This window comes from Diorhabda sublineata, chromosome 3, assembly GCF_026230105.1.
Source record: "Diorhabda sublineata isolate icDioSubl1.1 chromosome 3, icDioSubl1.1, whole genome shotgun sequence".
NCBI lineage: Eukaryota > Metazoa > Arthropoda > Insecta > Coleoptera > Chrysomelidae > Diorhabda > Diorhabda sublineata.
Genome location: NC_079476.1, coordinates 41,753,808 through 41,770,908, shown reverse-complemented (window position 1 = coordinate 41,770,908; position 17,101 = coordinate 41,753,808). Strand labels below are relative to the sequence as shown.

Below are 17,101 nucleotides of genomic sequence, written 5' to 3'. Positions count from 1 at the left end.
CTATATAAGATGGAAAATGTATGAACTGGAATAAAAGTACCTTGCGAATTGTCAAGAAACTACCAATTTGGTATACCAATGGCTTTTGAAGCAATTAGTTTCATCAAATTCTGGAAATGAAATGAAACATCAAGTGGGATCAAAATAATTGTTGTAGTTAATTAAAAATACCATTGGATATTTAGATGCAGAAAGATCATCAATGGAAATGAAAGATCTGAGAAAAAATCTGAAAAACATATAAACATTAGGGTATTTTCGAATACCGTGGGTACAAAAATGAAATTGTATTATACTTGAATAAGAAATTGAGAGATAAATTGTGCGAAGAACGAAATAATGACGATAAAGTAGTAAAACGGGTAGAAAAATATCTGAAGTAAATAGGACAAAGTACAATCTTATCGAGGTTTAAGAAATTGAAAGCTATATATACATCACTAAACAGAATCTATGATAATTCGTGTGAAAGGCAACAGCAAATGAATGAGTAGATAAAAAATTAGGCATGACATCAAGGAAATATAAGCGAAGGTACAACACAGTTTATTCGGAGTTCATCAGACGATACGCTTTCACAGTATTTCCATGGATAAAGGTAATTTGTCTGACAGAATCACGAAAAGACTCTACGTATAGGACAAATGTTGCAAGCAATAATTCCTAGTTCGTTCGAATTCAAAAAAAATATAAGATTGAAAAAAAAATTATAGGAGAGGTAGACATTAGCCACGATTATGGATAACTTATGGAGAAATGACCTGGCACGGAAAACTCGTAGAAAGACATAAACTGAGGAGACTTGTGCAAATACTTTTACCAGATTTAAAAGAGCTTCTTAGTATTGCTAAATGACATATTGTGACGACGCTATACTTTAGTCAATTAAAAAATATAGTATAATGATGCTTCATTAATTTTTCGCATTCAAACAATCCCAAAATACCGAAGCCGTAACCTTCCCTGCTAACTTGGACGCTTCGAACGTGGTTCACTCGCTGTAATCCACTCGGATGATGATCATTTTGTTTCCAGAGTGAAGTTATGCATCCATGTTTCATAAATTGTCACATATCGATGCAAAAAATCTGATTTATCTACTGTAAACATGACCAAACACTGCTCTGAATCATCGACACGTTGTTGTTTTTGATAGATTTTGAGAAAACGCGACATCCACTTTGAAAAAAGTTTTCTCTTAGTGAAATGTTCATGCACATAATGTATACTGCCTTCTGGTATCTCAATTTACGATTAGATAAAACTAATTTGTGGACTCTTTTGATGTTTTCTGTAGTAACCACCTCAATTGAACGACCAGAACTTTCTCCATCTGTACGACCACGTTTAAATTCAGTAAACCAATAACAAATAATTCTTTTCGATGGATCAGAGTTCGGTAACGTTTTTCAAGCCATTGCTGAGCTTGTACAGTATTTTTTTTCATCAAACATACCATCGTGAAGATGCTATTTCAATTGAAACAAGTGTACGAACCCCTTAGATTCTTAATCCAGTCTTATGTTAGTTTTGCTCAATCTATCTCGAATGAAACATCATATTTTAGTTTATTTTGTTCTGAATATGCGAAATTTTTTATGAAAAACAATTTTTTTTTCATAAAATCGCATAGGAACAAAAGTTAACGGCTCGAGTTTGAAATTAAATTTGATATAATATAGATTCAATTAATTTGTAGTCAACCAAATTATGTATTAAAGTAAATATGAAATGTCGGATTTTTAAAAAATTGTTAATTCGGTCCCATCTTCACATTATCATAACTCCTTTGAGCGACTCATTCTTACTAAATAAAGAATATTCCAGGAGCCCCATTAATGCCTTTGTGCTAAACTGAAGTAGGTATATACGGCGCTGACTATTCCATCTGAGATGCCTCACGAGGCACGATTTGAGATTCTTTGTAGGTACATCAGCTTAATAACGAGCGTCTTAGAAATGCACAGTGCAAAAAGCGAAAACTGTTTTATTTTCCACTTTTTTTTTTAGTTTTACTACAATAAGTTGCGCTACATTTCAAAAATAGTTACAGAGCTAGACGTACATCGAGTATATCGAAAGATATTTGTTTGGTGAATTATTTTTTGCGTATTACACATCTAAATAGTACAATTTCTAAAAATTACTTCGCGATTGTTTAAAGATTCCTTAATCGCGAACATAATACAAACATTGGATCGATTCCGACTGATGCATTTCACTTTTAAAATGCCTCAGCTCCTACACTAAATTCAACTAGAGAAGTTAGTGTGACGGTACGTCTTTGCCGCAAGTAATATCCACACTTGACGTACGATGTACAAATGCAATCATCAACTACATTTACCACTCGATGTATGAAGTTTAAATACAAAATATCTATTGTATTACAACCGAATTCAACTTATTACAAAACTGGTAACCAATTTCACTTTAGATTAAGTTCGTACAACTTTTTCTTTCCGTATATTAGAGATTTTTCATCTAATATTTCTTATTTAGCATCTTAATGTTTATTTTTCTTGTCGTATTTGCGTTTATTTATGAAGACTCATTAGCTACAGTCATGATTATCTTTCTATCGTTCTAATTGACATTCGGACATGGATCCTTGAGCCGGTCCTGTCCGGTTGTAGCGAAATTCCAAATTTAGGCGAAGGCGCCGCACGTTTGATATGCCGCGGAATTCTTTTGATGTTTGTTTTTATATATTTAGCAGGCGATTGTTTCTTTTGAACTAATTTCTAGGAATGTCTCTATATTTATTTGATTATTCTGTTTATTTGTTTCCTAGAATTTTTCAGAACTTCTTTTGGAATATATGTTTTCCCTGCATCCTATTTGTGTCTAATTGACATAATTTTTTGTACATTTACATTGTTTCAGACATCGAATCAAACCCACATAAGCTGTAGGAGATATTCAATGATAATAATACTAATTTTTTTGTGTCAAACAAACATTTTTTCAATAAGTTCGATATTAATTTTAACCCGTCAGTCACATAAAATGTCGTCGGCATTAATATTGTAGTTTACACGAGGGACGTCCTGTACAAAGATAAATGGACTTTGTTCGAACATAACATTACAATTCAGAACTTTTTATAATAGATCGTTTTCCGGCTTATAACGAATAGGTATTTCGACATTTCCAGCTTGGCAGATTCTTTTTTTTACCTTTTTTTTTAATCGATACAATGGGAAACGAACGGGAAACTAATGGAGTTTAGTTTTATACAAGGTGCATTATTTTCAACAATTCCGTAGCCGTAATTCCATCAGAAAAATAAAATTCCAAGAAACTTCTTTCCATAAATAATATCGCCGTACTTTTACTGTTTTCTTCCATCTATTTTTGTTCGTGTTTCCTCTCTACATGCTTTCAATCGTTTTATCCGTGGATACCTTCATTCTTTTTCACTCCTTCCACCCTTAACTTCACTCAATTAACTCCAAAACTTAACGGCCGTTGAAATATCGTTTGATCTCAAATAGTCTTCCAGGACTCCAAACGTTTTCTTTCCTCTAGCCAATCTTTTATCAATTTACTTGGTTTCATCTCCTTCACTTTCACATCCTTTCTCGTATACAAGGGGTGGTTTGAGATTAAAAATTGACCGTTTCACGTTGCTCTAAGGCAAATCGAACTAAGATCTACGAAAGTTCGAGTTTATGAGACAATGTTGAGACTCTACGTCTATGAAGAATTTTTGGAGGAAAGCAGACAGAGTTGGGATAGGAAAGAAGATAAAACCTTTAAATTTACACACTTTTCAATGAGTCACCAATCAGCGTGTTTATAAAGACAAGAAGGTCACTTAGAACGAATGTCTTGGAAGATACCAGGGGGCAAAGAGGTAGAGACTTTCCTTGAAGCACCACGAGTTTTTTTGAGCTATTGTCAAATTACGCGGTATCCAACGAGATTAAATCTTATTGACAGACAAATATTGTATATTTGCGAGTGAATTTAAGGCCCAAATAAGCCTTAATCCCACGGTATGTTACATGAAAACACACTCGATTTTGAACGACATTCTGTAGCCAAGTACGATGACGATCGAATTCGGAAAGCCAGCGAGTCGAGTTGGTAATTTTGTTCGTTTTTTTAAAGAGTAGGAACATTATTTCTAGATATTTTCTCGTTCAAATTTCGTAATTTATTATTTTCTAGTAACAATTTGGAAAAATGTTACCGATTTGACTAACGCGCCGCATTTTAAATTTCATCCGACCGTTTATTGTTTATTTTTGATAGCGATCGATTGAATTATAATTATTTCGTTGCCAATAGAACTGGATTTGCGTATTTTCAGCTTTCATGGTATTTATGTTGTATGAAGAGTAATAATAATAATAGTTACCTCTAAAAAAAGCGTCACCCATACCACGTTGAATATACAAAAAAATGGAATCGTTTCTCTGGATACAAATAACTGGAGAATTCCCAAAATAACTGGTACAATCAAAGCGTCTGTGTAAAAACTTAAAAAATGGAAGTACAGTGTTATGGATTCTCCAAAGTAATTCTTTATTTGATCTGAAATAGAAAAAACAATACAAAAATCTACGAAACGAATTTAACGTTCAATCTCAAGATTGTTTTAACAGATTCATTAACAGAATTTGCAAATAACTGAAGATTCATTGAATTAATTGAAATATGCAAACAGTGTCTCGATTTTTACAATTTTTCGAAATGAGAAACGTTGGATTGGATTGTTAGATAAACACATTGATAATGAATTTTTTTGTTACAGTTAAATTGAAATGGAATCTGCAGATGATCGCAGAAAATGGCTGATATTCTATATTTTATCTTTGAAACCTGTATTACTTGAATTTGGAATTCAATAAATTTTTTCCATACATCAAAATAAGTATTTGCTGTGGATATTTAAAATGGATGTTATTTATTTCAATAACTATATTCAATTTTTTTCATTGTTGATCTACCTGAGTTTACCACTTTCGATAATCTTTGAAGAACGGTCAGTTTGAAGTTTTATTTCAAAATTTTCGTTTTTTGTTTTTAAATTGTGGAATCCTATTTTTCCTTGAATACTATTTGATTTTGAGCAGATTTATGTTCAAAAAGTCTTTTATTATAGGTCGCAAAAAATATAATTTTTTATCAAAGAAATAATAGAAACATTTTAGAACCCTTTTGAGCGGTTTCGCTCACTTTTTCATTTCATTTATCACATAATTTTTTGTTGTTCATAAGAATATTGTATATTGTTAATTGGAAAAACTACAAGGTGTGTCAAATAAGTCTCGTATCCTTAAACTTTCGAATAATAAACAGTTTAATCTAGAAATAATAATGAAAATAAAAAAAAAAAGTCGATAGTTTAAAATTTAAATCATATTTTCCGAAGAAAATGAATGAAAGTAACAAAAATATCAATCTAGAAAATTGAAAATTGACATTGTTTTGAAAATATTTCAAATCCACATCATGATCCGCATTGTTTTCCAGACGCAAAATAATAAAACAACTCAAATAGACATGAAAATCGAAACAGAGCTAAGCAGATTACGAATTTTGACTATATTTTTGTGAAGAAATGATTAAAGATGACGTAAAGTGATACGGAATCAATAAACGGACTTACTTCTCTTTTGAAATTGACGTAGTTTTGAGAATATTTCGATTCCAAAACTTGTTATTACATCGAAACGATATAAAAATTGATGGGATTTGAATAGTCACAAAAATCAGAAATTTACAAACAGAAAAGCAACGGCTCTATCAAGAGTAATTTGTTATAGAATATTTTGCCTCCGATACTATCCAATACGATGGAAGTATGCCCAGGTTATTATGATTCAAAAACCTACCAAATCTACAGCAGAAGCTAGTTTATATCACCTTATAAGCCTACTCCCAATAATTTCAAAAGTACTAGAAAGATCTACGTGAAATCCAAACAGTTGTTCACATAAACGAACTAATACCACATCAGCGATTCGGTTTCAGATACGAATACTCCACAATTCAATAAAAACACTTAATAGTTAATATAATCAAAACAATCCTAGAAGAACAAAAGGTTTGTATTTCTCGACATGATGGTCTTCAAAGTGGAACTACATTGAACGAAACAACTATACTTCATACCGCCACTTTTAAGTCATACTTGAAGATATCTACTCAAACTATCATACGATAGAATCTGGTATACTACAGGGTATCATTCTGGGCCGATTTCTGTATCTGATATTCACAGCAGACGCTCCATGCCCAGACGATACCTTCATACCAACCTTCGCATACGATCCGGCAATCATGGTAACTGATGTAGACACAAATGTAGATGCAGAAAAACTAGAAAATCATCTGAAGAAGAAAATATGTTTGTCCGCAAATGTTCATCAATAATATTCCCACTTCGATAAAGCCAGTTGTCAAGTACTTAGGGTTGCATTTAGATGGAAAACTTACACGGAAAACACATATCAAAAACAAGAGGAAATAGTTAGATTTGGAACTAAAAAATAGACGCTGGTTACTAAACGAAAAGTCTCAACTGAGACTTGAAAATAAATTGATAATCTACAAAACTATATTCAGATCAATTTGGTCGTATGGGGCTGCAGCAAACCTTCAAATACTCCAAACATTCCAATCCAAAATCATCTTATCAAAGATGTCGTAAAGAACTATTCCACAAGATACAAAATTCGACCTAAAGATCACAACAACGACTTAATAAATAATCTATTCAACCAGCCACCAGCAAAGAGAATATGTTCAAAAGTTATCCCACAATGGATGGTACTTGGTTACAAAAACTAATACGGGATCTATCTAAGAACTTCTCTTAGACCCATAATTATAAAAAATTGATTAAACAACTTATTTAGTTATGAAAATAAAAGAAAAAGTTGACAAGTTATTAAAATCAGTTTTTTTTCAAAGAAAAAGTTGAATAGAAAGATGATTAAAACTATCCTATATAATATAACTTGTGAATCATTATACTGAACCGTAAATCGTCCGAAATTATTTTAATAATCCGCTCAAAACAATTATTGAAACCAATGTATTATATGCAAACATATTTGTTGTATTCAGTTATTATGTAAACGCTCCATTAAACTCATTGAGGATCCAAATAATAATTCAATGTTGTTCCACAATCTATTTTATTTGATTACTACGTTTATCAGATAAATATCGAGATAGATATTTCCATTTTTTCCCTCGAACAATAAACAGTAAATCGACTAATGGATTGTAATAAACAACAAGCAGTCGCTTAAATGAATATTTTTTCAAAGCATTAAGCCGTTTTTTTTTTCGTTCTTTTTGTGTAATAACAAGGTGACAATTTATTTAATTATCACGAAAGGGCAACATAATGACTTGTTAACATGCACCAATGCCCATTTGCGTCTCTCGCGACCTTCATTATTGCGGCAATTAAGAACGCTTACGTTCCGTTCATCCGGACGAAATTTCCAGACCCGAAATGAAAAATTCGAAACGACAACGTCGGAATTTAAAAAAAAAAAAAGTGAACCAGCAACATTACGGTTCTTTCAATCCAATTAATATCAAAACTATTCAAACTTCGTTGGAATCGTATAGTTAGATCCGTAGTTACTACGAGGGTGGTTCGAATATAAGCTATAAAAAATTTTATTACTAAGTTACAAAGCTTGTCACATAACCATTTACGCAATAAGGATTCTACCTTCACATTGCTTTCGAATCGCAGTGTTTCTTACAATGAACTAGATAAATAATAGTCGCGTAGCGACAAATCAGGACTATAAGGAGGATGTTCCAGTGTTGCGGTGTGGCGTTGTTCGTAGAAAGGTTCTACCGTGTTGAAAACACGTTATACAACACCTTCCCCTTCGTACTGCTGCAGGAGTCACGTGCAAACTTTATAGCGTGTAAATTTGTGATCAAAATTCAGAATTCTTCGCGCCCATCTAGATGAAAATTTGAGGTAACCGGGCCGTTGATGAATTATTTGCTCAAGGCTACTTACGCTGATGTCTCGGAGCGGTTTTGGGGCGTCGCGCATATGGTAACAATAATTCCGGTTTGTAATTAAACCACCCTCGTATTAGAGGTTACAAAAATTCTTTTAACGCACCAATAGGCAGTTTATAATAGATAAATTTAAGCGTGGTAATACCAAATATTGAAATTTGTAAACTCAATCCATCATCGACTGTTTATCTATTTAATCACATTCATAATCCATTTCGAATTTGTCTTTAGATTTAGAGAGTAAATAGAAAGGGATTTTTCTCAGTTTCCTTTGAATGTTTCATTTTTTCAATCACTTATTATGTGTTTTAAAACTTGTGTTGATTGCAACTAGTACGTTTGTTTCCTTTTGGTATTATCCACGATACTTTATATTTGAAAGATTTATGCTTCTAAATGTTCTTGACTTTAAGTTGCTTCTGGTTTGAAATTAGTTTCTTTCATAATTTTTTAAAGACAGATGAAAATGTAACGTTTCGACTTCTTTTAGTCTTTATCAAAATATTTTGATTGATTTTCATCGGTCTTATTAGATCATCATCAATTGTTTGTTTGTAGATTTCTTTCTTATAATAATTTTGTTCGGTTTCTCGCTTGTTTTTTTACTATTGATTGAGATTTGAAGCTGATCACTCTAAAAATTCGATAGCCATTCAAATTAAGTGTATTTGCATATTATTAAAAGAAAGAAATGTCTTACTGGATGAGTTTTTGGTGTTCCTTTTAAATCAGATTATTTGTTTGCCAGAAAAATTTCTATACTTTGCTTCGTTTTGCGTCCTTACAAACACGGTTAATACGGTCCTGGTATTCACGTAACAGCGACCATAGATGAGTACGAATTTTGCAAAAGGGGAGGCTCAAACGTAGGTGGTTAGAGAGAGTGGCATGAAGCGTTTATCAGGTGTTGATCTTTCCTGGTATGAGGAACGGTGTAATGATAAAATAACGAGCCCAACCAATATTTTTACACACATTTCAAGTAGAAACATTTGTTACATCGGTGTAGAAAATTCCAAATTATAGTCATTAAAGGTTGAAAGAAAGAAATTATGAAGAGTTTCTACAAAGATACGAAATACCGATACCAGGGATACGCAAATCTTCATTGTACTAAATTCTTCGTAAAGTTTACGTTACATTCTCAAAACAATCGATGTCATCGATTCTATTATTGCGATAAAACACATTTTACGTATTTAAACAATAAATTTTCGCAAATAAACGTTTGTTATTAGTTTGTAATTTATAATTATGTAATTAATAAACTTTGTTTATTTTTCTACACTCAATTTATATTTATTAAAGCAAAACTATTTATATTGAAACAATACCCAAATCGAATACTTTAAATTTTTGATATTTATAATAGATTGTAGAAAATTTCACTCGGCAAAGTGGTAAAAACGTCAAAGTAATTTGATATTTGTTAGTAGGTGTTTAGAAATTTTTATACTAGATGGTGTTGTTACTGACTTCTAGTACTACAGTGACTTGATTGGACACCTGAGAATGGCCGCCATGTTTAACCCAAGCTCAGCGTTATTTATATTCCCAAATACTTAATCAATACAAAAGTTTTCAAGAGCTCAGTAGTAGTTTTAACTAGAGAAATACGGAAATAAGTGATTTTTTATCGTAGTCGAGGTGTGGAAACACGATTTGTCTTCTCATAAACATGCAGATAAATTTCTGCTGTTTACGTTGAAGATTGACTAACCGTTCGTAATGTTTCCGTGTTGGAAATTTGGTTTGCTTCGTCACAAATTGCCTTTCGCTGAAAAATCCGATGAAATTGTGCAACTGATCGAGATATATCGAAAAGTAAACTGTCCAGATATCGCTGATGCCGCAGTAAATAATTGTGTAACAGTTTTGAATAATTCAAAAATGTTGGATACAAAAAAAGCTTAAAATTTTATAAAATGGAAACCATTTCTCAAGAATAAAATGGATGAAACTTGAGAACGTTAAATTTAAACGAATGTTTCGTTTTATTAGTCTCTGAAGATGACTTAAAGAACCGCAAAGACACGTAACGTGATGCCGTGTTTATAGTAGAAACCGAAATAGAGTTTCTTTACTACAATGTCGATAATTAACCAAATCAAAGGTTGTAAAATTTTGATAATTATAACCTAACAGAAGAAACTATGGATTAAATCGAACTTACCGAATGGTTGTTTTTTGAAAAGAGTCTTGTACCAACTTCTGCCGAGTTTTTTCAAAGTTTCGTCGTCGTGCAATGGATAGACATTTTTGATGATATTTTTTGACAGGCAAACCTGTACAATCGACTGTCCACCGTACAAACGATATTCTGGAAAACCGGGAATATGATTGTCCTCTGTGAGAGCCCTGATGTTCTCCAACTACGACAAACATGATCAATTAAAATTAACAGAAAAAACCGATGGATAAAATTTATTTACTTCATGTCTTGTTATAGTTTGGCGTTCAGCTATAGTGAACAGACCATCGACGCTCATATCTTCGGTCAAAAAATCTTCCAAAGCTTGAACCGTAAACTCTCTAAGTACACCGGCCTTATCTTTCTTCATGAGTTCCATTTCTTCGGCGGCTTCGAATAATTTTATTTTCGACGCGGATACGTGAAGAAACAAAGACTAAAATCGAAATAAACGAAAAAATATTGCAAAATATTGTTGGTATGTATAAATGTAGTACATACATCTTCAGGATCGAAAGGTTGTTTCATTACAAAAAGTTCTCCTCCCCCGTCTCTCTTTTTACCTCGAATTTTTTCTACAAACCAAGTTAATGTACTTAAAGGTATATCCGAAGATAGTTGTATTACTAAATAAGTTGGGGGTAATTGCATTTCTTCTACATCCCCTATTTCCTTTTCCATTTCATCTACGGCCGTATCGGCATCTAAAAGTCGACTGCGCATGTTTCCTTAAAAGAAAAAAACACTCTCGATGAATCAACCAATGGAAACACATATTTGAATGTATATTTTCCTATTATTTATATTATCGAACTAAATATTTATGTTCAATGGTGTTTAGGTAAACTGTTTATCTTCAGTATCTGAAGACGATAATTTGGTTATCGAAACGACCGTCAGAGATTAGAAGTTTTAACTGCATTAAACTGACTTTAACAAGAACGAAAGCTGCAAGAGACGTGACTTAAATGCAACAGTCATAATCAATATTTTGCATCCGAAATTCAAGAATCTAACTTCAGTCGACTATATGTTAAAAAATATCGTTTCGTTTACGACTAAATGAAGCTTGTGATCCAGAAGCCTAGCCATATATCCACAGCTATTCTTACAAAATCGCTGCTTGAAAAGATCATCCACTAAAATATTAAATGCTTCATATTGTACGACTTAATTCAAGCTAACTTCAATTCCATACTTCATTGGCTTTGATCCTATGTACTATGATTTCTGTACTTAATACGTCCAGAAATTGTGGAAAAACTTTCATTTGCATCATCAATCCGATCGAATCTTAGTTAGTTTACTATAAAATATTTTGATGCCGAAGTTTCCCTATAGAAATTATTTGCACCTGACAGTTTTAAGGTTTCAAAATCTTGAACTGTTTTCCAGGACAATCGCTTTTTGCAGGACATAGAAATATAACTAAAAAGAGCCAGAAATTGATACAGGAACTACATGCTTAGCAAATGGGATGTTACAAAAATAAATAATAAAAATATATTTATTGGTAAATAAATTCGAAATCGAAGTTAGTTTCTAATAAATATATTTTTGGAAATGAAACTTTCTACTGTTAACAGAAAATGTGGCTTCTAGTAGACTACTGTGCGCGGAGATTCGTAAATTATTAGTAAACCAACACTTCCAAGTTATTGGGCAGCTTCCTGATCCCCCAAAACTAAATTAGAATGTACAATGTACCATCAAGAGGATTCTGTTATAGTTGAAAAAAGTATTTGTGTGTTTAATGAAGTAGAAGATGACGCAAAAAATATAGACGAAATCCTAGAAGATGAGTATTTGCAATCGGAACATGAGGGTGCCTCTGAAACAGGACCTTGAAGGGTTAGAAAGAAACTTACAGAAACAGGCTTAGATGGTGGCCAGAGTATTTTATTGGAGTTCACTCGAATGAACCTCGTGTATAAAAAGAATACGAACTATTTATTTTTACGTCCGATTTCAAATTAAATCGTGAAATATGCAAACTCTTCTTGCAACAGATGGACAATGATGAACCAAAAGTGATTTTCCATTCTTTCATCAACTAAGAGGTTTGACAATCTTGGAGGTATTCGCTAGCAAGTAAATCTACCAGCTGCAATTGAAAATTGTCAAAATGTATATGGATTTAGAGGTGGTCTTTCAGACGATGGTGTATTAAAAGTTCCACCTTTCCATTTAAGGGTTACAACTACAAAATGTCATAAAACACATTTCTAACGAACAATGTCATAGGCTGTCACTAATTAATAAAGTTTCTGTAGATATTTTCAGAAAATTATGTGTGAAATTGATTCATTGTTTTCCATTAAGTATTTCTGTACTTCGAAAGAAACAAATTAATCATTGAAATCCAATTCCATTTACAGAATGTGAGTTTCCAATATTTGGTTTTATCTGTTCATTCTTCATCAAAAAATTACGACATTTATTTATTGTGGTAATCACTATCGTTTCGATGATAAAATTAATCCACAAACCACCGAACCGTACAAGATTTTTTTTCAATTTTTTTTTTGTATCGGACTGGAAAAGTTGGAGTTTTCCGCTTTGATTGTACCGGCCGTTGTGTCTCGCGCTTTTCGAATATCCCAAGGGACAAAGTGTATTCAATTTGATTTGTATTGTCCGAAGAACGTAAATTGAATGGTACCATTTGTTAACTAGTTTATTTTTAATGTGACTAGAGCATTTCATTGGAACTTTTATTGCGAATAAAAATACAATTCGTTCATTAGTAGAAAAATTTTACTGAATTAATGGCATCGGTGAGGCCAATAGACGAGTGATTTGTTTTAAAAAAAAAACGCTAACCTTTTTAGTTATTATCTAATGCCTCTTCGAGAAAAAGAAATACTTACATACTGTCGTGAGTTTTTATTGTACAGAATAATAATAATAATAATTATATCGCTAAAAATTTGCCTTGGTTCTATACCGGATGTCTAAAGGAAAATTATTAGTTTTAGACCCCCCAGTAGACGTCAATTGTCGTGATCTATGTAATTATAGGTGATCTGTGTCGTTTTTTACTCCGTTGAAGTTGTTTTTTTTATATCAATAACCTCCCTGTATAGTTTATTGCGTTGCATTAACAAGTAATTGTTTCGTTGCTTGTCTGATTTATCTACTTGTCTCAGACAGCACTTTCTTTATGTTTTTTTATTCTGATACTTACGAATCTTCTTGCAGTGCCCACATGAGTACGGAATTCGGTAGTCCCCTAGGTTAGAAAAAGAATCCCGTCTTGTCTTTGGCGCACCTCGGACTTTCGCAGATTTTTCTGATTGTTTTTACATTGTATTTTCGCAATAAACAGCGAATTAAATCTGTCGCTCACTTGCAATGTTGTGTGTCGTAATTTGGACAAAATTTTATAATGAAACACACAGAAAAAATCAAAAATATAGAAGAGAAGCTCAGCTAAGATGGAAAAAGCAAAATGGTTAGAAGATGTAACGATAGTGGCAAAAACATTAAATCGTAGCAACTCGACTCGAGTAAATTTATCAAGAACTGTTTACGAAAACCATATTGTACAGGCGTCAGATTATGGTCAAGATAAAAATACTCACAATCAAAGACAAGAAAGAAAGAAATGAAAAAATGAGACCACGCCATAAAGAAAACATTAATAACTGAGCGTTAAGTAAAAAAAAATATTCATGGAACGAGGAAATCCGTAAAATGGACGACAACAAAGAAACAGGCAAAGAGTGAAGTGATGGCACAAAATCTCACGAACGTTAGATTTATCACAGAAGATGAGAAAGTTAATTCCACGAAACTCAGCTTCCAATCAATCAGCTAGATTTTCGAGCAGCTTCTAGTGAAGTTATCAACGTATTTAATTTGGGATAATTATCTTACCACGGAGCGCACTTAATGCCTCATGAATATCCCACAAACTATTTAGGAACAGATCTTTTACTTCTTTTTCTTCTTGTTCTTGTTCTTCTTCATCTTCATCATCATCGGAATAATTTAGATTCGATGTTACTGATTTCGCGTCTATTTCGTATATCACTTCCATTAATTTAAATCTAGAAACAATATAATTTTTTTGAAATATTCGTAATTCTTAGAAACAAACAAAATACGAATTGGAAGAAGACATCACATATCTTCATGGTTATTGGCGTTGGTTGGGATGCGCTGGTCGAAAAATCAGTGACGTTGTCGGACCTCAAATTTAGTAGAATCATAAAAGTGAATTTGGTGTTTGAGAAGCGACTTCGACTCCGAGAGGTTGAAAGATTATCACCAATTAAAATGATTATCCTTTCCCTTCCCTTCTTACAAAGGATTTGTTCCTTGATGATATTATTTAGAAGTAAATGCCATTTTCAAAAACTTCTTTTGGTTTTAAAATCATCAATACAGAAATAGTTTCTTCTACTTCTTTTTCTTGGAGATTTTTCCCTTGCCGTTTTTACTACTCTAAAGTCTCCATAACTGGTTAATGTTAACTCCAAGGTACTCGAATTTCATTCTGGTGAGATTGTCTTTGAAGATTATCTTCATTTTTGGCACATATGTAGCGTCATCGACATAGAACAGGACTTTGACTTTCACCCATTCCCAACCGTTGTCTAGTTTAATAACATGGAACTAAACGAGTCCTTCTGGTCTAATACTGGTTTGAGTTTTGTTTGTTTACCATTAGTACGAGCCTCAACTTTATTGTCTGAGTATATGGTCTGAATTATTTTGATAGGTGTCTTCCGATTTAATAAGATCAAACGCTTCCATGGATTTCTCAATCATTTATCTTAGGATAGAAACTGCATATATGCAGTATGGTGCGATTTTTGGAACAAGTTTCAATGTTGTATCAACTATATTTTTTACGTGATTATTCTATACATTTTTATGTTTATCAATTCTCAATGTAACTCGTGTCTTCCTTGTCCAACATAAAATCAATGATAGATCAATAGCAAGAAACAATTTTTAGTTTGAAAAACATGCTATTTTCCAAAATATGTACCTCGATTTATTTTCTGACTTACCCATACACGGTAAATTATAACGTTCGACAATAATTCAAATAGGACGAGGTTAGTTTGGTCAAGAAAGTAGCAAAACATTTGAGAGAACTAGGTTTGGTTAGTTTGGTGTGGGCTATCTCTAGCTAGGCCCGAAACCCATTGAGTTAACTTTAATTTTCCATGATTTGAAAACTTAACTCCCTTCTCTTTCACTTTTTTTGACACACAGTATAGTATCCAGTGATCTTACACGGTTATGCCGGAATTTATATTCCCTTGGTTGATTTCAAGGACTCCAAAAGAATCGAGAAGCATTTCCAAGGCTTTTCTGGTTCAAAAACGGTTTTTGACTGATTTACGAGAATGCATGGCCCATAGTAGAATTGCTTGGCTTATAATATACATAAAAATCCAACCTTTTTGTGACTATGATACTGGATTTTTGTTTCAAATTGTTTGATTCATACATTCAAAATAATTTTTATAAAACATTTGCCGATTTAATAAATGTCAGTTTGAATTATTGTCGTGTTCAGAGCGTTTGAAATGTTTGTTTCATCATAAAGTAAAATAAAAAAACATTTTTCTCGTATTACTACTTAAGCAACTCTGTATTCTATTTAATTGGCACAAGCGTCACCTATTGATAGAAAAATGAACTAAGTCATCTAACAAATAACCTTAACCTTGATTTGTTTCAATGAGAAAATTTATATGGTTTGTATCATTAGGAAAATATTTTTTTTATTCAAAATAATACTGATAACGTTATGGTGATAATAAATTTAAATTATCACATTAAACTGATTTCATAGTTACTCATTGGACTGGCTAAATGTCTAAATGAATATTGATTCAAATTTAATTTGCTTCATAATTATATGGAAAAATTATAAGCAATTTGTTATTGACAATTTATTTTATTACTTTTTAATGCCTTATAACTTATTATATCGAAACTATGTCACTGTTACTAGAATCTATCTAAGGATGTCAAACTTTTTTTAGTTTCAAAAACAAAAGGATCACCCTGTATGTTCGATGTTACTAAATACTAGAATATGTTCTAACTTTTTGAATTCTATAATGTATAGGTTAAAGACATTAATCTAAATATCTCATTAATGTCTCCAAAATCATTCCAAATTTATATAAAAAATCAACAATTAATTTGCTATCGTAATATTTTAATTGCTTTAATAACTAAACTGAGCTAACTTGTTTTTTACCAACAATATATTCTTGTATCTCATAATTTTAATTACTACTTCAATTCTTTATGATTTTAATGCAAGTATTATTAGTTTGGTAAAATTAACACATTTTATCATGGTTAATCATGCATATTGTTAATTAGTTTTGTCGAAATCAACACAAGCTAAGCACCTGAAATCCCTTAAAGTTGCTTCAATAATAAAAAATTTCTAGTCAAGTGAAGCAAATATACATTCAAATATCAGTGTCAAGACATCTTTGAGATGGAATTTAATTAGATAACAAATGCCAGCTTACCAAATATTAAAACACCATATAAACTAATATCAACTGTAAACAAACAAAAAATATATATCTAACGATTTAACCTTGATTTTGGTTACTAACACACCTACAATTGGTTGAGGTTTTAAGAGACGCTCCATATACCTACTTTGTGGAAGCGATCCAAGTTTGAAATGGAATATTCTATTTTTATATCTATTAATAAAGGTTAATTCATAACCTCTGACCATTGACAGAAAATAATCATTCGATTATAGATAATTTTTCGATTCCGAAACTCGATAACTCGAATAATATTTCGAAACTGAATTTTATATAATCGGTTGAGTTTTTGAATTAGGTCATCAAACTAGATACAATTTTTTAGTTTTCATGCTCTTGTATATGTAATAGAAAC

At 31.9% G+C, this 17,101-nt stretch overlaps 1 protein-coding gene across 3 annotated transcripts in view; it reads right to left on the bottom strand.

Moving 5' to 3' along the window:
• The window catches only part of LOC130440987 (anoctamin-10), a 28,313-nt gene extending 11,430 nt beyond the window's left edge, over nt 1–16,883 (bottom strand). The window contains exons 1-6 of one of the 3 annotated variants that reach the window (XM_056774409.1): nt 16,811–16,883; nt 16,717–16,749; nt 10,706–10,932; nt 10,446–10,640; nt 10,187–10,385; nt 4,367–4,542 (exon numbers count right to left, since the gene is read on the bottom strand). In XM_056774409.1, the coding sequence (XP_056630387.1) occupies nt 4,367–4,542; nt 10,187–10,385; nt 10,446–10,640; nt 10,706–10,932; nt 16,717–16,749; nt 16,811–16,844 (864 nt within the window). In that variant the 5' untranslated portion in view covers nt 16,845–16,883. Of the gene's footprint in view, nt 1–4,366; nt 4,543–10,186; nt 10,386–10,445; nt 10,641–10,705; nt 10,933–14,083; nt 14,257–16,716 lie in introns of all 3 variants that reach the window. The other 2 variants (XM_056774408.1, XM_056774410.1) reach the window with 2 other exon arrangements.
• Between the last annotated feature and the right edge of the window lie 218 nt (nt 16,884–17,101).